At 42.5% G+C, this 22546-nt stretch overlaps 1 protein-coding gene across 1 annotated transcript; it reads right to left on the bottom strand.

The window, feature by feature from the left end:
• Positions 1-3504: 3504 nt before the first annotated feature.
• plppr4b (phospholipid phosphatase related 4b) lies at positions 3505-20143 on the bottom strand. Its single transcript, XM_029458237.1, has 7 exons — positions 20105-20143; positions 19443-19628; positions 12186-12315; positions 11618-11813; positions 11037-11094; positions 10373-10546; positions 3505-9757 (listed from the first exon to the last, which is right to left on the bottom strand). Exons 1-7 carry the CDS (start codon positions 20141-20143, stop codon positions 8054-8056), a joined length of 2487 nt encoding a protein of 828 aa, XP_029314097.1. The 3' UTR covers positions 3505-8053.
• Between the last annotated feature and the right edge of the window lie 2403 nt (positions 20144-22546).

A 22546-nucleotide genomic window follows, 5' to 3' on the forward strand; every position in this document is an offset into this window, starting at 1 on the left:
CAATGCACCTTTAAATAATTTGCCAGGCTCTTCATCCTTTTGAATGAGACAACTTTAGCATTTCCAGTGTGTAATTTTAAATAATTAATCACAGCTATTTGAATTATTCACTGCTAACTTGACATGGTTGTATGGTTTGAGAGCAGTCTGTTAAGCTTCTCTGTGGTTATGCTTCAGTTAATTTTAGTTTTTTTCAAATGTATACAACTCTTTGTAAACCCTTTGTGTAATCTCTTCACACTAAGGGCAGTGTGATTTCTGTATTAATCACACTGAATAAACAATGCTGTTGAGCACCTGCGACAATGTAACCCCTTTTCTTTGAATTTGACTGTCCATTACCTATGGCAGTGAAATTATGCATTGTGTTGTAAAATCTTACTCTCGTACAGTATATGTTATATTAAGAGAAATTAACAGTTCTTCCTAAAACTGGAGAAACTCGACTAGTCATCATTGAACATACATTAATGTTACACAGATTATCAAAATGATTTTATATTATTTAAAAGTCATTGTATTTTAATGATCCAAACCCAGTTGTACCTTATTCACCTTTACATACAGGTGCCATTTTATACCTCACACTATGTTTTGTTTCTCACTCGCAGCTGCTTGTACCACTCTCTGTTGTTGAGGTGGTGTGCAAGGACTTACTGTATATCATACAGTTGGCAGTTAATATCTGCGCGTGTCAATTAAGATAATTTGTCTGTGAGCATGTCATAGCCTTCGAGCCATATACCATGGTTACCATGGTGATGGTTTGCACATGCAAATATATCTCCCATAAACAAAACAAAAACAACAATTTGCATTGCGTTGTGAAAACCTGGATTGTAGAATGTAAATAAATTATATAAACTTCTACAGAGACTAAGTTACAGACAGCACAGTAGAGATAGTGGAGAAAAAAAGACCAGATTTTCTGGAAAGAGAAATAAAACGTGCCTAAATATGTGTGAAATCAAGATTTCATCTTTAAGGACACAACTAGGGCAAACATAGCAGCACCCACTCTTCTGAGCCACGAAAAACTACTTGAATAATCTGGATTAATTTGTAATTTCCCCACCCTGCAACGAGAGAGAGAGAGAGAGAGAGAGAGAGAGAGAGAGAGAGAGAGAGAGAGAGAGAGAGAGAGAGAGAGAGAGAGAGAGAGAGAGAGAGAGAGAGAGAGAGAGAGAGAGAGAGAGAGAGAGTCCATTTTAGTTCTGCGTAATCTAATGTTGATTTAAAGTTAAGATTTTCATTCAATTAAACCCCATTTCTTATAGTATTTATGGTCTGCATTTGTGTCTGCACTAGACATTTTATGTATTTATATTCAGTACTTGCCTCTACATAGCAGTTTTCAATGTGAGTGGCAGAAGACTTTGTTTTGCATGTAGGCCTGCATGTGGGAGGGATTCAAAAGGTGCAAAAAGTGCAGGATTTTTATCTCATTAATGTCAGCCTCCCTCTTTTCCGTTCACTCTCCTACATCTGTATCAGAGCTGTATTAGACTACTGCTACTGCTAAGCCTACTGTTGCAGCTAACCCGAATTTTACTGCTAACCCTACTGTTACTGCTAACTCTAATACTGCAGCTAACTGTACTGCTGCTGCAAACCATACTGCTGCTGCTAACCATACTGCTGCTGCTAACCCTAATGCTGCTGCTAACCCTACTGCTACTGTCTCACTTCAACTGACAAACCACACAATGGCTTTTATTGTGAAGCAGCCACAAGAAATACAATGCATGCATTCAGTCGAAGATGCAAAAACATTGTATGATGCACTATTCACAAGGTTCACTGAACTACTGAATATGTGAGTAATGTTCTCAGGCCATTTGCCCACATTGGCTCAATAAGAAGCCTTCGATAAAATTGTAGAAAACATTAGTAGTTCATATCAGTATGCTGCTTACTGTGTGGAGGCTATAATTCCTTAGGGTCACAAGTATTGTATATCGCACCCACATACCATCACTGTAACATGAGGGCAATTTTGTTAATAGAAAGTCCTCAGACAGCGTCAATTGTGTCGTGTGGTGGAGTCTTACTCCTCTCATTTTTGTTAACCTGTTTGCTTCAGATAATATTAACACTTTACATTTTACACATCTTATCACCCATACACTAAAATAATAATGAGGGCACAGCAACTACATACAACTTTGAATTTTATTTTTATGCTTGTCCCTCATTTAAGTGTGTAAGTGTAAGAGCTGTAGAATGTGCAGTATTCACTTAAATGTAATGTATTCACTTACAATTGTACACAATTATTATTTTTCTGCCAACATACCTCTATTGCCTTATTTGCAGCAACAGTGTTTCTTTTTGCTGTAATAATGTTTTACTTTCTTCATAGCTCTCCATCATAACTACCTGTTCCTCTTGACTGAAGTAGGTGGCTATTGGTCCATTTGCTGCAGTACAAGACTCAAATGACGGGACAAAACCCCCTTTTTATGGAAACGCACACGTTTTCTCCTGAGGAAGAAAACCTTGTTAGTAAAGAAAGTTGATAACCGCTGTCGTGATACCTGTTATCTCTGATTGGGGTTTTAGGTGTTAAGCCAACACAAAGAAAGCCTGGTTATGTCCAACTGGCTTTAATCAATCAATTTTATTTAGAGTGCTTTGACAAGTATGCCCCGGAGCTTCCCATGACCACCAGCATTGCCTCCTTCTTCTTTGTTGGTGCTGACGTGTGTCATCTCCTCTGTCACTCAACAAACCGTTCCAGTACACCTTGGCATATGAGGTAACCATCATGAAACTCTGACATACCACCTGATGCATTTACCCCAACAACCGGTGTTTTACCTCCGGACACATACCCCACAGATTGACTGGGGAACAGATCTTACAACGGAGTCAATGCTGCAACACTTTATGTCTGAAGTCTGCTCTGTCTCCATTGCTAGTTCTTCTCATACAGAGTTTCTGGACCTCTCTTGGGTACCCCCTGAGTATTTGCCACTAAAGAAGGTGTTCAGAAAGGACCAGGCCACATCACTTCCAGCTCGTTGGCCTTATTGATTCATTAGGGATGGATGCACAAGGCATTCGTTGAGTTAAGCTGCCTTCACATGAGCAACGGTCAAACCGCTGGTTGTGCCGTTGTTTTCTTTTGGGGAGAGCAGAGCAGTAATTGCCACCAAGCTCTGTGGTCAAAGCACAAATATTTCCACTTTAACTGCCTTCTTTTCTCATAATTTATTCCCTGCAGAGTACAACTAGAACATTTGGATTGTGAGCTGTTTGCAGTCAAGATGGCACTGGAGGAATGGAGGCACTGGTTGGAGGGAGCGGAGCTAACATTCATCGTTTGTCACTGACGCCCTATCTTCTGTCATTGTCCCTCATGGTTGGTGTGGTTGCATATATAATGCAATGCACCTCTGCACAATTCATTCAGTTGTTATAGACAAACAGCAAAAAGATAGTGAACATGTTTTTCATTCAACACAGTAGATGAAATACATAAAACAATTGTCTGTCGTCTTTCACTGTATTTCTTTGTTTTATTTAAATCAAATCAAATGTAACTATAAATTTCAAAAGTCAGAATTAATTTGGTCAGAGGTGTATACAGGGGTGAAAATAGCACAAAAAACATCACAGAAGTGTAAAAGTGTTTGCAGTTTAAATGTTCCATACTCAGCCTATAAACAGGGTTTCTTTGTTATATTTCATGTCCGGCATTTTGGAATGTTTCACCTTTTTTTCAATTGCAAGTTTAATTAATGTAATGGACTTTGAGGTTTGGTGACTCAATTACATGTCCATTTGTAGATATTGCAGAGTAATAATCAGCAAGGCTACTTAAGTAAATTGTTGTGGGTTTTACACAAGAGTAAAACAAACTGTGAATCTGAAACAACAACAGCAACATGGATGAGACAAATATCGATTGGTTTCAATAGCAAACATTTATTCCAATCATTTGGACAATGCACAATGTTTTACCAACCCTGATCAACGTGCTCTGAATACTCAGTGTCATAGCTAGCTTTAAGAAATCAATACTTTGCTATTTTGACCATTACACAAGAATGTAACAATTTAGCCTTTTTTTCTTTTTGAACTCAACTGATGGTAAAAGCATTTTAATAGTTTTTTTCTTGCTGCATAGAATTCATACAGCTGATCACAGTATCAGAAAACATTAATTATTCATCCAGGGACAACACAAGAGGCTACACATGCAGAGAGCATCCATTCACAGTTCTACTTAATGGATCTACATTTCTACCCACATGTCACATTACACTCTTTGATTTCAAATCAGACAAATCATTTCAAACAATACTATATAAATATTCAGGTCATATCTTTTTTTTTTTATATGCAATCTATACTTTATATAAGATATGTTATTCTGGGGAGATTTCTCTTATTTCTATGTGCCATACTAAAGGGACTATGGACAATGTTAAGGCTTTGATCTAAAGAATGTAACTTGTATTGTGCACCTTCACATCAAGATCAACTTTATAAAGATGTCCATTAACGGGCTGGTTTTACATATACAGTATTATGTACTGTAAGTATAGAGTACAAATGGCTGTCTTCTTTGATATGTTTACTGTAAAGATGAAATGTTATTCTTGAAGAAATGAGTGCTGTATTGTTTCAGTGGGTATCTGTATTGTATTGCACATCATAAGAAATTGTCAGTACTTTGTCACTAATCACTAGTGAGTCACTAATTTGGTCCTATATTAGACTTTAAAAATTAGCTCCCGTAATTCTCCATTATGTAGGTTTGTAGGTTTTGTTAACGTTAGCAAAAGAGCTATCAGGCCAATTATTGATTTGTGTCAGTACAGCTTAAGAAACACAAGAGAACAATAAAGGATACATCTGGTGATATTTTTCTTAATGTCATCAATTCTCATGTGCAGACCCAAAACAACAGTAAATGTATCTCCTAACAAGTTCTGTGTGTGTATCACAGTCTGATACATATTCTTCCACTGTTGTTAAAAACTCTTCAATGAGCCACACTGTTGTTCCTTCATTACCATGAACACACACACATACACACACACACTGTAGGCCTGCCTCAAATATTGCATTGTATCGTAGCCGGTCCAAGTGTTGGTGTTTATTAGATCTCTATGAAATGCACCTCAGTACGACAGTGAAGGACAGTGCACTGTAAGTCAAAAGACTTACAAATCACACAATCCTAGTTAGCTCATGCTAAAATTCAACCTTTATAGGATTGTGTTCCACAAATTCTAACTATGTTGTCTCATGTTTCCTGTTTTGACTTTCTGAGAGCAGTCAAAACTACTGTACTTCATTTAAGCAAGAAAACAAAAACCCACCTGCAGTATTGACCTGAAGGGGCAACAGCACTTAGATAAAAAAGATTGTCATATAACTCTTACTATGAAACACAGAAATAAAGAACATATTTAAACACATCTGTAAATTAAATTATTTAGAATTTTTAGCACATTTATGATAAAAATATTGTGATATATTATAGAAAAGTGACCATGCGAATGTTATTGGGCTATAGAATAAATCATGTACATTATAATGCAGGATTGCTATACAAATACTGAAAATTACATCTGATGATTTATATTCTTTTTGGATGAAAAATTCAAGCTTTGGCAAATGTTCACATATATTCACTCTGGCTAAACATTTTCATAGCACAATTTGTGCCTATACTGTGTTTGTATCAAATTCAATTTATATCCAGTGGGTGCTTATTTAACCACCAAGATACGAATGAATAATATGCACTATAATGAAAAAAACACTATAAACAACAGTCACTAACCTGGTTGTACTTTGTATTAATGTAAAAAAAGAAATAAAAACATATTGAACGGTTTCTCAGAGAACTGGCAGCATCTACATAGCATTTCATACACTGGGTTGGATTTGGTATAAAATCGGCTGGTTGCTTTATGGCACAAAAGGAAATTAGTTCACAGCACAAAACTGGAAGAAGGTGCTGTTCTTCCAGTGCATACGGCATATAGTGGAGGGAGTGCTAAAACTGTTCAGCAAAGCCAAAGGTCCCAAAAGCTTTTTATTTGATGATGAGAATTATACTGAGGTATTACAATTCAACAGCAATATTGAATATTCTTGTTGAAAAATGCTACATGTAGTACCTGTACAACAAAATAAGTTTTTTGAATATGTTGAGCACAGTGCTTTACAGAGAGTTCCGCTTATAAAGAACAAAGTTCGGAAATTCTGTTATTCCTCTAAGAAAAAGATGATTTAAGAAACACTGCCACATTTTGGGAAATATGTTTGTTTGCTATCTGAATCAGAGTCAGAAGATCAATATCAGTGTCACCTCTGTGCATCCAGTACAGACATAGGTCCCTGATGTGTTAAGCTAACCAGAAAGAGTGGTAGCCTCAATCTAAATAGTAGATAAAACAACTCAACATGAACAGAAACAGAAAATGAGATATGGTGGTACCTGTGTTTTGCAACAACTCCTTGGCACAAAGACAGCAGGCAGCTAAGTATTTATGCGAAGCAAGGCTAAACAAATTTCTGACCAACCAATCTCTGTTGCAAACACACAGAGATAAAGATGATACAGAGTTGGAAAGTGCATTTTCTTAATAATGTTACTACTGACTACACGCACTTGAGACTATCAATTCCTTTGTCCAACGGCGTGATCAGCCCTACAAAGGTCGGATGTTTGAGGCTTTGAGGCTTTGTTCTGCACAACTATTGTGAAGTTCACAAAGAAACTGTAAACAAACTAATCATAAATCTGCTGTCCAGTACGACAGGGACTTCCAGTCACCCAGCAAAGCTACGAGTGTGAGAACAGACAACGAAACGAGGGGAAACGAGTGAGACGTGTTTCTTTCTTGACCCATAATGTAGTTAGTGCTTTGATTTGTAACCGTTCATGTTTGTAAATCATATTAGTATGGACGGCGATCATTTCTGAAACGGCACTAAAACTGTTGTGTGAATGGAGATAAGAGAAAAACATATTAGTGTGAACGTGGCCTTGGAAGGGCTCAAACCGCCAGGAACCCCCCAAAATAATTCCCCACTTTGTGATTCTATTAATGTTAGCATTTGGATGTGGATTTGACAGAAGCAGGTGTATTTATCAAAATGCTCATTTAAAAGCTAGACCCCTTTTAAGCAGATGAAAACCTGCCAAATTCAGTTGAGTGGCTTGAGGGCAAGTATTGCATTTAGTTTTGGAAATGTACTTATTATATTATGGTCTAAATAAGCACAATCTTTGTGTTTTGCTGCTTGTTTTGTGCTGTAGGTACATGTTTGGCATGAACATCCATATGTAAGTACAGGATATGAAGATAAGGTCAGGGTTTACACTATACAAGGTACAGTAAACGCATATTTCAGTGCAAGTCACAGCATATTTGACTTCATAGCTACAGAAGGAATGCTAAGCACACTTATGGTTAAAAAACAGTATTCTGTTGAGTATGTGATATCTGTACAGAAAAAACACAAAATACAAAACATACCTCTGTCATATACTAATGTCATTGTTGCTCACTCTAAAATAATTAATTATTTATCTATTCAAATTATAAAGTATCTTATGTAGTAAATAGCATTTTCTGGTCTAGCACCCTTTCCACAGTATTTACAGTGCAGGGAAGTAAACACTGGTTCTACAGCTATGATACAATTAGTTGGCTGTAGTTTGCTACAGTTGAACAGTACTGTGCTACTTTCTTTTTTTCTGATAATGTATATCTAAAACATACTGAGCTTTTAAAAAAAGGTTCTCCTGTCCCCAAAGCACTGGCACAGCATCAACATTACAACAGGTTTCCTTAGGAGTGACCACAAAAGTACACAGTGATTATTTCTACAACACTTAAAAGGTTGTGATTTAGTGTAAACATGTACAAAAATTTCATGCTGAATAAAACATTTTCTTTTAAAGTTATTATGATATATACAATGGCAGGTAATACTGACTTTCATAGATATGAGGTTCTTTGAAAATCCAGCTGTCTTGCATTAATAGCTACATCTTCTCAGAAGCCTCCAGTCATTTTGTACGTTAGTCCTTGAAAACAGGAGTTATCGACGTTCCTTTGTAGAAAATATTTCGGGCGTTATCAGGACTGCTGGCTCTCTCTGGAATCAGGATAATATTATTGCCTTTTCTTCGCAATGTGGACTCACGGCTGGAGGCAACGGAAGGGGTTTCTGAAGCGCTCTCTGCACCTCCTCCTCCACCACCTCCTCCAGACCCAGAACCACTACCATCCCCTGGAGTGACCCTTATTGTAGAGAGGCCCTGTGGGTGGAGCCTGTGCTCTGACTGACTGGTGTTCTGGGTGTGAACAGTAACTATGGTAGGGGTGCTAACGGTGGCTGTGGTGGTTACGATGTGATTGCCCCGCTTTCTGTCAATGGACCCTTCACGTATAGAGTCTGAGCTTTCTGAGTCTCTGTTTAGATCGTTGAGCTCAAAGGACTGCCTCAAACTCCCAGCTCCTCCTCCTGATGCTCCTCCTGCTCCACTAGTCCCTGTACATCCACCAGCTCCAGTGCCATGATCCAGGGACCGCCATCTCCATGATCCACTTCCATCTGTAGACGGAGCTTGGATTATCGGTCTGTTGTTTTCAGGGTGGGCATCTACTCTGACAATTGCACCGGTACTCCCTGAAATACTGCCTGTGGTGCTACCCAGCGAGCTGGGCCCTGTGGTGCTGGTGGGGTCATGATCAGTTAGCACCCTAAAGCGAGTAGAGCCCTGGCAACTCCCAGCGGTGCTGCAGCCTATGCTACTCTCATCTAAGCTCTTAGAATGGGTCTGTAGTAGGCCCTGCTGCTTGGACATAGCAATCACTTGCATAATTCGCGGCTGGGTGATGTGCCCATTATCGTTAGTCCTACAGGCTGTAGTCTTCTCTGCTGCCCTTTGCCAGTTTGCCTGAACTGTGCTATTTATTGTAGACATCCCCTCACTTCCTGCTCCACCCCCCGCCCTCGGGGAGGTGGTATTGTAATTTTCATGAGCTTCCTCTGGTATGTGAACGAGCTGTGAAGACCCAGGCCTAGATTGCATGGATATTCTGGCTCCTCCGGTGATGCCACTACAGTTACTGGGCAGGGTTGTACTTGCACCTGTGGCCAGTTTGGACATATAAGCATGACCATCAAAGCCTCCATTCAGGCTCATAGCTGATGGCTCAGAGCTGGATCGGAGCTCCATACTGCCATGGTGATGCGGATGCTGGGAGGAATGGCCAGATGTTGAATCTACAGAGGAGGAGAAGGATTCTGGGACCTGCAGGGAGCATTTGTGGTTGTTGTTCTTACTTTTCCATTGAGACAGAAGCTGCTTTGAGCGACTGGAGTCCATGGAGGCATGGTGGAGGGTGGCAGCGTGACGTCTGGCTGCTTCCTCATATGCTGCCATTGCCTGGGGGGTGTGGACCCGTGGAAGGGTGTGGCTAAAGGTCATCATGGCGTCTTTGCTCTGGGGGCTGCGGGGGGAGATCACTTCCACATCTGCACTGGAACGCTTCAGACTGTCTTCAGACCGCTGCTGTTGAAGGCCTCGTTGGAGGAGGCCCTCAGAGTGGGAGGTGTGTATGCCAGTCTCCCCAGCCATGCTGGCTTTCATCTGCAGGTGGTGGAGTACGGCCTCCTGGCTTATATGGGGCAAGGAGCAGGGGGGGCGGTGTAGCAATGGAGGGAGACTGGCACTGGCCTCTTCACTAGGCTGGAAATTTCCAACTGCATACAACCCCTGGCAGCAAAGGAAAGAGAAAAACATTATGTAGAGTAGAACATTTTATTTAATGCTTATTTTGCTTGATACTGTCGAACCATTTAAAACAGATTACATTTTTTTTTGTTTATAGAATAAGTTCTGTTTTGTTGTGGTACACCTTTAATTATGTGTATGTGTTTAACCAATCAGAGGGCATTTTATTTGTGAATTTACTAAATTATGCTTTTCTGAAATTAAGACCTAACATCAATTTTCACTGTAACTCTGTTCTCTCACTGGAGGATAATGGCCACAAATGACATAATAGCAACCATGTAAATGCCTGAGGACTTTAGAAACTGATTTTTAGCCATGCCAGCAGCGTGCCTCTATGGGGAAAGTTGGTCAGTCCACTACTTTAGTCCTGACGGAAATATCAGGTACTCCGGGTGATGAATCCGAATAACTTTCATTATGGAGGACTCATATTCTCAAGCTTCGGATAGCTTTTTAGGGTGTCCCATTTGACATACAGTATGTCCATCATGTCTTATGATTTTGCTTATATTTGTGAATAAACTGAAACTGAACGGAACTGCTCTTGAACTCAGAGATAGAAACCCAGACAGGTCTTGAGAACATGGACCCTACCAGGTAGACAGCAATAGCTCCTCCAAGCAGGAAGCCCAGGTAGACATCAATGGCGTGGTTCTTGTACTGAATAATCCGGGTCAGACCACAAATGATGGCACATATAATGAAGGAGAAGACCAGTAGGGGTTTGAGCAGCTTGGATGAGTCCGTCAAAGTGCTGTTGAAGTACATCTGTGGACACATAAAGTTTCTGATTTATTTTCCAGTGTTTCCAATAATGTATTTCTATCTCTTTGGATATATATTATAAATGCTCATTGAGTCTCTGAGTAGTACATATTTGATATAAAATGTGTACAATGTAAACAAGCTAGGACTTTAAACTGTAGTTTACAAGCCGAGAACAGACTTATTAGTAGTGGTGTAGAAGAACAAGGAGCATGCCATTTAGCATCCAATCTGATCCAAGTTGACATTCGTACTGTTCTATATGTGCTACAGCTGACTAGCTAATTAGCTAGCTCGCCTGCAAAACCGATGTAATCAATCAGAAGGGTCTTTTTTCTTCCCCTGAAAAGTTGTCAAGCACAAATAGTGTACAGAAAAGAAGCATGCACAAAACAAATCCACCATTTAGTGTTTCGCTTCAATTTTATCATTTGGCGCTTCATGGAAGTATGAGCAACATTGAGTGTTTACGTGGGCTCAAACTATTACCCACCGAAACATAGACAGCGGCGAAGGATGCAAGGGTAGCGTGCTGCGACGGAAAGGATTTTCTGCAAGAGATGAAAGAACAAAGATAGACTTAGCCAATGTTCACATCTGTATGTGTGAGACAACAGGAGGTGGAGAGAGGGTTTAACCACAGTCAACAAAACACAAGCATGATGACATATCTCAAATACCACCCTGCACACTGAAAGATTGAACCAAATTAGATCCATCATTTCATGTTCCTCTACCTTCTCTTCACGTTACAACCCCAAATATAATTTAACAAAAGCAGTTAGACAGCAATAAAGCAGATTTTACATTGTAGTGATATCTTAATATGACGCCACTAGCCAAAACTGATCTACAGGTTTTTAAAAACTGAGAAATAAATACATGAAGGATAGGAGCACAACAAACACACAATTAGAGGTGAGACCATGAGGGGCCAAATATATAAAAAGTTGTTGTACCTTACTTTCAATCACTTTACGTATGTATGTCCGATCCTTTTTCTTTTTTCCACTTGAAAATGCTCATCACAGTGTACATTAAGTGCTTCTGTTAAACACATCCAGTGAATCTTACCTGCCCTGGATGATGGCTGCGGGGTCGGCCCCGGAGCAGATATCCTCCATGACGTAGGGGTTCTGCTCACAACTGACGTTGAGCGTGGTGTAGTTGGGTTTACACACCGTGAGGAAGTAGGGTGCAGGGTAGCCTGTCATCAATTGGAGGATGTCAGTGATGAGGGCCGTGGCACAGAGACCGAAAGCATGAACGCCTGAGGATACAAGATGTGGTGTAAAGGTTGGGAACAAGCGCAAGGACAGATGTATACACACTGCTCATACTATTGATGGCTGTGTTGTCCAGGGCTAATGTAATTACTGACTTTAATATCAGATATTATCTGTTTCTTTCACACACACACACACACACACACACACACACACACACACACACACACACACACACACACACACACACACACACACACACACACACACACATCCTAATTTTAAATACACTTTGGCTACCATGGTCTGTCTAGCTTGAGAAATGTTAGCATAACATTAATTAGGTAAATATTGGTTGCTGTTCTGTGGAGAAGATACTTTCAGGCCAGTTTAAAGAAATAAAAAATTGTCTGTACCAACAAAGCGAACAGCTCTGCGTATGAAGGAGTTGAAGTTGCAGCCAGCGGCATTGATGTTGGCCTCAGCCCCAACACCGCTCTTCCTCCGAGACATGCAGCAGAACAAGATGGCCTCTCCGATCATTATCTGTCAACACAAAAAACACATGTGTTAGCAACACAACACAACAACACACCTGTCACATGGGTTAGCAACACAACAACACAACAAACCACCTGTCACATGTGCTAGCAACACAACGACACATGTGTTACCAACACAACAATGCACCTACCACATGTGTTAGCAACACAACAACAGACCTGTCATATGTGTTAGCAACACAACAACACACCTGTCCCATGTGGTAGCAACACAACAACACACCTGTCCCATGTGTTAGCAACACAACAACACAACGACACACCTGTCACATGGGTTAGCAACACAGCAACACACCTGTCACATTGGTTAGCAATGCAACAACACACCTGTCACATGTGTTACCAACACCAAAACGCACCTGTCACATGGGTTAGCAACACAACAACACACCTGTCACATGTGTTAGCAACACAACAACACAGCAACACATCTGTCACATGTGTTAGCAACACAACAACACAACAACGCACCTGTCACATATGTTAGCAACACAACAACACACCTGTCACATGTGTTACCAACACCAAAACGCACCTGTCACATGGGTTAGCAACACAACAACACACCTGTCACATGTGTTAGCAACACAACAACACAGCAACACATCTGTCACATGTGTTAGCAACACAACAACACAACAACACACCTGTCACATATTTTAGCAACACAACAACACACCTGTCACATGAGTTAGCAATGCAACAACACACCTGTCACATGGGTTAGCAACACAACAACACACCTGTCACATGGGTTAGCAACACAACAACACAACAACGTACCTGTCACATGGGTTAGCAACACAACAACACACCTGTCCCATGTGGTAGCAACACAACAACACACCTGTCACATGTGTTAGCAACACAACAACACAATGACACACCTGTCACATTGGTTAGCAATGCAACAACACACCTGTCACATGTGTTAGCAACATAACAACACAGCAACACACCTGTCACATGAGTTAGCAACACAACACACCTGTCACATGTGTTAGCAACACAACAACACAACAACACACCTGTCACATATGTTAGCAACACAACAACACACCTGTCACATGAGTTAGCAATGCAACAACACACCTGTCACATGTGTTATCAACACAACAACACACCTGTCACATGGGTTAGCAACGCAACAACACACCAGTCACATGGGTTAGCAATGCAACAACACACCTGTCACATGTGTTAGCAACACAACAACACAACAACGCATTTGCTACCAACACAGGAACGGACCTGTCACATGGGTTAGCAACACAACAACACACCTGTCACATGTGTTACCAACACCAAAACGCACCTGTCACATGGGTTAGCAACACAACAACACACCTGTCACATGTGTTAGCAACACAACAACACAGCAACACATCTGTCACATGTGTTAGCAACACAACAACACAACAACGCACCTGTCACATATGTTAGCAACACAACAACACACCTGTCACATGTGTTACCAACACCAAAACGCACCTGTCACATGGGTTAGCAACACAACAACACACCTGTCACATGTGTTAGCAACACAACAACACAGCAACACATCTGTCACATGTGTTAGCAACACAACAACACAACAACACACCTGTCACATATTTTAGCAACACAACAACACACCTGTCACATGAGTTAGCAATGCAACAACACACCTGTCACATGGGTTAGCAACACAACAACACACCTGTCACATGGGTTAGCAACACAACAACACAACAACGTACCTGTCACATGGGTTAGCAACACAACAACACACCTGTCCCATGTGGTAGCAACACAACAACACACCTGTCACATGTGTTAGCAACACAACAACACAATGACACACCTGTCACATTGGTTAGCAATGCAACAACACACCTGTCACATGTGTTAGCAACATAACAACACAGCAACACACCTGTCACATGAGTTAGCAACACAACACACCTGTCACATGTGTTAGCAACACAACAACACAACAACACACCTGTCACATATGTTAGCAACACAACAACACACCTGTCACATGAGTTAGCAATGCAACAACACACCTGTCACATGTGTTATCAACACAACAACACACCTGTCACATGGGTTAGCAACGCAACAACACACCAGTCACATGGGTTAGCAATGCAACAACACACCTGTCACATGTGTTAGCAACACAACAACACAACAACGCATTTGCTACCAACACAGGAACGGACCTGTCACATGGGTTAGCAACACAACAACACACCTGTCACATGTGTTAGCAACACAACAACACACCGGTCACATGTGTTACCAACAGAACAACACACCTATCACATGGGTTAGCAATGCAACAACACACCTGTCACATGGGTTAGCAACACAACAACACACTTGTCACATGTGTTACCAACACAACAACACACCTGTCACATGGGTTAGCAACACAACAACACACTTGTCACATGTGTTACCAACACAACAACACACCTGTCACATGGGTTAGCAATGCAACAACACAACAACACAACGACACACCTGTCACATTTGTTACCAACACAACAACACACCTGTCACATGGGTTAGCAACACAACAACACACCTGTCACATGGGTTAGCAATGCAACAACACAACAACATTTGTTCAATCGAACAGTAACATTTGAGTGTCAGAACGTTGTAACCCGCTGGCCTGTGTTTGATGTGGGCGGAGTCCCAGAGCTCGGCCAACGGTGGCCTTCCAAGCTCTGGGATACACTTATACTGTACACACACACACACACACACACACACACACACACACACACACACACTCCTCAAGGAGTGACACCTGGAGTGTGGCGCAAATTTATTTTAGTTCACCCCTCTCCTTTCCTCTGCTCTGTCCCTGACTGTAGGTGTTTGTGTTGGGAGCAAACTCCCACCCTTTGCGAAACACAGCGGAGGAAGGAATGTGAATGGGCAAAGAAAAAAAAGAAAAAAAAAAAGAATTGCTTTATCTACAAACTATTTTGTGCAGTACCTCCTCGGACCCCTGTTGAAAACCTATGCCCCGTATATCCTCCTTGTGAGTGCTTTGAGTTTATACTACTACTAAAGTATTTAATTTTACACTCTACTTCTGTTTCTAACATTGTGCATTTGAATCTTCCCTGTGTCCGAGGTCGTGACAAGGAGACCTCTAGGGATCGACATAATACTGACACACTGTACGTATGAGTCTCACTAAAACAGGATTTATCTGGAAAATGTATACCACATGTTTTTCTTGATTTTTCTCGAATTATGTTTATTGTGTTTAGAGACTAGGGACCTGCCCGTCTAAGGGTCCTGCCCACCTGGAGGGTTTCTTTTAGGAAGTTCTTCCTTGTGCGATGCGAGGGTCTAAGGACAGAGGGTGTCGTATGCTGTACAGTCTGTAAAGCACACCAAGACAAATGTGTAATTTGTGATTTTGGGCGATACAAATCAATTTGATTTGATTTGGAGGGACCTGGTGAGCCCAAACGGGTAGTGCGGGTGAACTGGGAACGTCGGGAGGAAGACGTCTGAAAAGCAGAGCAGAGGCAAAGCAGCGGGTGTGGGAGAAGTTCGGAGAAGCTATGGAGAAGGACCTTCGGTCGGCACCAAGATGCTTCTGGAAATACGTCCGGAATCTCAGGAGGGGGAAACGGGGAACCATCCAAGCTGTGTACAGCAAGGGTGGGACTCTGCTGACTTCGACTGAGAAGGTTATCGGGAGGTGGAAGGAGCACTTTGAGGAACTCCTGAATCCGACTAACACGCCCTCTATGGTAGAGGCAGAGTTGGAAGCTGATGGGGGACCATCGTCAATTTCACTGTTGGAAGTCACTGAGGTAGTCAAACAACTCCACAGTGGCAAAGCCGCAGGGGTTGATGAGATTCGTCCAGAAATGCTGAAGGTTTTGGGTGTTGAGGGGCTGTCTTGGTTGACACGCCTCGTCAACATTACATGGAAGTCTGGGACCGTGCCTAGGGGGTGTCAGATGGTGGTTCCCCTATTCAAAAAGGGGGACCAGAGAGTGTGTGCCAACTACAGGGGTATCACACTTCTCAGCCTCCCCGGTAAAGTCTAATCCAAGGTGCTGGAAAGGAGGGTTCGGCCGATAGTCAAACCTCTGATTGAAGAGGAACAATGCGGATTCCGTCCTTGTCGTGGAACGGACAAACTCTTCACTCTTGCAAGGATCCTGGAGGGGGCCTGGGTGTACGCTCAACCGGTCTACATGTGTTTTGTGGATCTGGAGAAAGCGTATGACTGGGTCCCCCGGGTGATACTGTGGGAGGTGCTGTGGGAGTTTGGGGTGAGGGGATCACTTTTGAGGGCCATCCAATCCCTGTACGCCCAAAGCGAGAGTTATGTCTGGATACTCGGCAGTAAGTTCTCGTTCACAGCCGAGTGTGAATCGGTTGAGATGAGGATCAGCACCTCAAAATCTGAGGCCATGGCTCTTAGCAGGAAACCGGTGGATTGCCTACTCCGGGTAGGGAATGAGCCCTTACCCTAAGTGAAGGTGTTCAAGTACCTTGGGGTCTTGTTCCCGAGTGAGGGCATGATGGAGCGAGAGATTGGCCGGAGAATCGGAGCAGCGGGGGCGGTATTGCATTCGCTTTACCGCACCGTTGTGACGAAAAGAGAGCTGAGCCAGAAAGCAAAGCTCTCGATCTTCCGGGCGATCTTCGTTCCTACCCTCACCTACGGTCATGAATGCTGGGTCATGACCAAAAGAACGAGATCACGAGTACAAGCGGCCAAAATGGGTTTTCTCAGACGGCTGACGGCTCCCTTAGAGATAGGGTGAGAAGCACAGCCATCCGTGACAGACTCGGAGTAGAGCCACCCTAGGGAGGTGTTCCAGGCACGTCCAGTTGGGAAGAGACCCCGGGGAAGACCCAGGACTCGGTGGAGAGATTATATCTCCTCACTGGCCTGGGAACGCCTCAGGATCCCCCAGTTGGAGCTGGCGGATGTGGCCCGGAGAAGGGAAGTTTGGGGTTCCTTACTGGAGCTGCTGCCCCCACGACCCGACCCCGGATAAGCGGTAGACGAAGGAATGCATGGATGATTTGGAGGGAAGGCAGATTGCAGCCAATCACCTTCTCTGCAGAGCCAATGATACGTGCAGCCTCCCCTTGTCCTTGGCTGTAGCTGCAGAGTACCAGATGGTGGTGGAGGAGGTGAGGATGGACTTGATAATGATAATGAAGAAGTTCACAATCATTATCTTTGTTAGGTTGAACTTCAGTTGCCGTAATGGAAGTAGCTGTTGTGAAGATCAAAGTGGGCGGCTCTAGCCGTCGTCATCGTGGCAGTGCCGACTAACTCCCGGCTGGAGGCGGCTTCAAGTGGCCATTCGATGAACTGCAGGTTTTGTTACTTCTGCGTTGACTTCAATTTTCAGCACCAGAGGTTGCCACAGGTTTATGTGAGACCAATATTGTAGATTTTAAGTTTCATAATGCATAATTCTGGTGCATTTACAGAGCAAAATGACTAGGCTAGATCTATGAGGAACTTTGTGCTCCAAATTCTGGTTCATATTTTTGTGCTCGATAAACAATTTAAATCATAAATACATTGGCTGTATGGAATAGGTATACCCATCTAATCCACTGCCCTAAAACTAACTAACCACCCATCCACACACAAAACCCAAAACATGCATGTATACATATCGACTCCACACTCACAGACAATTAGCTACCCACTGTCTGCATTGAATTTGCACAACCCTCAAAGCATGATAAACCGGGCTCTGTGTTTTTAAGACTGGTCAGGTGAAGCACTGAGAACAGTCTGCCCTGGTTGACGATCGTGGCACGCTGGGAACAGGGGGCCCCACAGCAGAGAGACAGCGCAGCAAGGTCCGGGGAAGGGGTGTCTAAAGCTGACAGCCTGAGCCGCAAACCTTAACCCCAGCGGCCGGACCTTTAAAGCCGACCTAGTAATGGCCGTGCCCCTCTGGTCTAAATTATATTTAAGACTTATTGCATTAGATATTAATATCGGCAAAATCTTTTGTGAGAGATCATTATAGGTCTATAGTTCTTTTTGTCAGCTATGGAAAGTGCTAGATTTGCTGTGCTGTTACATTTAGCTCTCAGAAAGATTCAACTGGGAGACAAAGTATTTAAGCTTAGCCTGGTTTTTGTCAGCACAAAAAGAAGTTGAGCTTGTGATTTTTTTTTATTGTGAAACAGCCCTGCAGTTTGAATAAGGAAATAATCCTTCAAGTCATGCCTGATCTGATGAACACTGTCATGGCTGGATTCATCAGAGTAAAGAAAATTATCCTTTCCCTCTTGCATGTTCTCTGTCAAATATGTTGCCATATAGGTCAGGTCTAGTTCCATAAGCATCATATTCCAAATAAAACAAAGTCCCAGTGCTTAAAGAAATCAATTAATTAAGCTGCCATAATAAACAAATCAATGGGTTTAGAAATGAATAAACTAAATTAAAAGACTATATCTCTTTAGCCATTGTTTGAGGGAGCTACATGTTGCACAGTATGTAATGTAAACACTTACAGTAGAAGATGCGAAACAGTAAACAAGTAATTATTTCTGTAATAAGACACCTGATAAACGTATGGAAGTAATCAAAGTAATAGTATATTTATTAGCAACCGCTACTGTGACGCTGGTGTGTGTGTGTGTGTGTGTGCGTGTGTATGTGTGTGTGTGTGTGTGTGTGTGTGTGTGTGTGTGTGTGTGTGTGTGGAGCAGCTGTTGAAGATGCAGTCACAACTTTACAGATTTGTAGTTGAGATCAAAATGAAGTTCGAGTTTGCAGATGGGCATGATCCTAGAAAGGGGGGGAAGTGGCTATTGCATGTCGTCCCGTCTCTCCCCTTCCATATCATCTGTCCTGTCTACCTAAAATAATCTTTTAAGAGTGAAGGACCTCTAATATGGCCGGCAGACGGCATCCGCGCCGGAACATATTTTCAGTAAGAGGGGCTGCCCTGGTTACATGCAGGCACACGACAGTTTACGCGCACATGCGTATTAATGTTTAAAATTAAAAAGGTGACACATGTTGGAAAACAATGTGACTGAAGATATTTAAATCTGCAACAAGCTCAGTTGCTGACTCTTGCAATTAATCCTTACCGTAATGGCGGGTCCGGCGAATGCCAGGCTGAGCAGCATCAGGAGAGGGATGACCTCGTGGTTGGGGTCGATGTATGGAAGGCTCAGGCTGCGGTCATGGCAGTTGAAGCCAGACTTCACCGGCTTGAACACATCCGTCCACTCCAGGAAGTACAGACTGACCACAGATGATACCAGGATGGGCAGCTATTGATGGACAGAAAGAAAAAGATGTAATGGAGTTCAAAATCATAATAAGCTGAGGCAGGAGGAGCATTAACACACTGTCAAAGAGTAAACAAATAATTTAAAAAAACAGGCAGTGAATGCTGCAAATGTCCCATAACCCTATAGTTCAATAACCATGCTAATTTGATTAGATAAAGAGGACGAAGGCATGGAAAAAAAAATTTCATGACCTGAGGGGGGAAGGTCAGTGCTGAGGGTGACAGAAGATGGGGTGTGTATTTTATTGCTCCTATGAACATCAAGTGCAGCTCAAATCTGCTGTATGAATCCTCCTCATGCCAACAAACAGCTACTTCATGTTTATTATAGCCACCTTGAGGTCTTAAAAGACCAATCCTAGCACAGCAGTTCAATCCCAACCATGAAATAAAGTTTGAGTAATAAAGCTGGTGTTGAATAAATCAAAGGGCTTCAGTGGTCTGTGGAAGACGAACTCTGCAGAAGGTGGTTATGCGAATCTTTGCTTTAGACATGCTGAATGTCTGGCTGCAGTGATTTCACCGCTGACATGCCAGTGTCATTTCACCAGTGGATATCCAGTCCTGTCACTGGGAGAAGAGCTGTGGAGTCCAGACAAACTATTTTCCTCAAAGAGTAAAGCAGTAGAGCAAAGAGTTTTCTCTCTTGCTAGTTTGAGTCTGTGTTGTGCAGCCCTCTGCAATAGTGGCTCTCTAAATTTCTCTAGTCTGGTCTCCCTGGTCCGGTCTGGTCATCAGAGTCACAACATTTTATCAAATCCCTCCAATTCTGATTTCTCTCCAGTGGCTCACCAATCGTGCTAGAGCTTATTTCAAAGTACTCATCGTGACCCATAAAATGAGGCAGTGCCTGATTACCTCTCTACCTGACTTCACCACTCTTTTAATTCTGAGTACTTGTCCATCCCTTCTGAATAATCTGCCACTTTCAAAGCATCTTCACATCATGGTTGTCCCTGGAAATTCTCCTTCATTGGAAGGCCAACATTAGGCTAATATCGTTTACATTAGAATGATATCAATAGGCCATAGGGACCATGTACAAGGGTACAAGAGGAAAGGTGGTAACCCCAGATGGCAACAGTGAAGAGTTTGACATCCTGGCTGGAGTGTTGCAAGGGGACACCCTTGCCCCCTTCCTCTTCATCATGCGTAGACTATGCACTAAGGAAGGCCATCAGTGGACGGGAGCTAGATCTCGGCCTCACAATAACACCTAGGAGGTCGAGACGACACCCCGCTCTAGTCCTAACGGACCTGGACTATGCGGATGACATCAGTCTGCTCTCTGACCGCATAGAGCAAGCACAGGAACTCCTGGGCAGAGTGGAGACAGAGTGCGCCAAGGTTGGCCTTCGGCTAAATGCCAAATAAACTGAGTTCATAACATATAACATCCCCCGGACCATCCACCTCTAAAAACAACAGGAGGCACTGCTCTAAAGGAAGTCAATGATTTCAAATACCTGGGCTTGTGGGTCAACTCGTCTGAGCAAGACCTTAAAGTGAGGAAGGCGCTTGCATGGAGGGCCCTGAACGGCATGACTTGTGTGTGGAACTCCAACCTCCCCGACAAATGAAACTCAGCTTCTTCCATACAACAGTGGAGTCTGTTCTCCTGTATGGCAGTGAATGCTGGACCCTGAAGCCCACCCTGCAGAAATCCCTAGATGGGTGCTACACGAGAATGCTGGCGTGTGGTACTTGGCATCAACAAGGATGAGCATGTCACCAACACGCACTTGTATGGGGGGGCGCTAAGCGCGGGTGAGAAAACAGCGGTCAGGAGAATGAGGCTGGCAGGTCACTGCTAGAGACACCAAGAGCTGCCAGCCAGCAAACTTGTGCTGTGGGAGCCAACACACGGGCACCGATCATGTGGGCGTCCCGCAATAACATACGTGGATGTACTCAGGAAAGATGCGGGAGCAGAAAATACTGCCGAGCTAGCCAGATGCATGGAGGATCGGGATGACTGGAAGCACCGATGGAGGGCCCGTCTGAGGACGACCTAGTAGTATATAACAAAATACAAAGTTTTAGAAATATAAATGTTCTAATTTTGATTTTCAGGGAAATGTTTTCAGACAGCAGTGGATTTTTGTTTGCAGTAACACAAATGGCATCTGGGACGTCTCCCACTGTATTCTCCTGACTTAACTTATCCATGGGACTGGCATCTTCAGAAAGTCCAACATTTATTCAGAAAAGAAAAGTGTTGGTTCATGTGTTTCCATGAGCTTCAGTTAATTGCTATGGTTTTAACAAGATTCTTGTTTTATAACCTCCTATAAATAACATACATCATGTTCATTCATTTATTCTATATTTTACCTCAGAAATATAGCCAAGCACAAACAGCAATAAACAATAAAAATCCAAGGGACCAGATATGCAAAAAAAAAAGAAGTAAACTTGTACTCTGTGACTCTTTCAATATTTTAACCATTTAACCAAATCAGCAAAGCAGCGCTGAAGGGATTTATTTACTAGTAGAATGTAAAGTATCCTGTGATATAATTAACTCCTGAATGTATTAATATGCATTTGATTTACTACAATTTGTAATAGTCAATTACTATATGTATTTGTGTATATATAATATTATGTACTGAATGTATCCATTTAAATATTAGTGTAATGCATGCTAGAGGTACTCCCCTCCACAAGGGGCGACTGAAGAAATACCAAGGAAGACATCTGTGCCAAGAGTTGTGGACACGCCTATGGGCCTGGCCTCAGACAACCAATGGGAAGAGATGGGGCAAAATATGAAAACTGTTTGGCTTGGAGGCGGGACGATTTCTGTGGAGCAGGAGGAGAGAGAGGTCCTGCAAAGCAGGATCGTGACCCAGCTGGGTATATTTTCTATGCTTGTCTTATCATAGTAATAAATGC

The sequence above is a fragment of the Cottoperca gobio genome, chromosome 20, assembly GCF_900634415.1.
Source record: "Cottoperca gobio chromosome 20, fCotGob3.1, whole genome shotgun sequence".
Classification (NCBI taxonomy): Eukaryota; Metazoa; Chordata; class Actinopteri; order Perciformes; family Bovichtidae; genus Cottoperca; species Cottoperca gobio.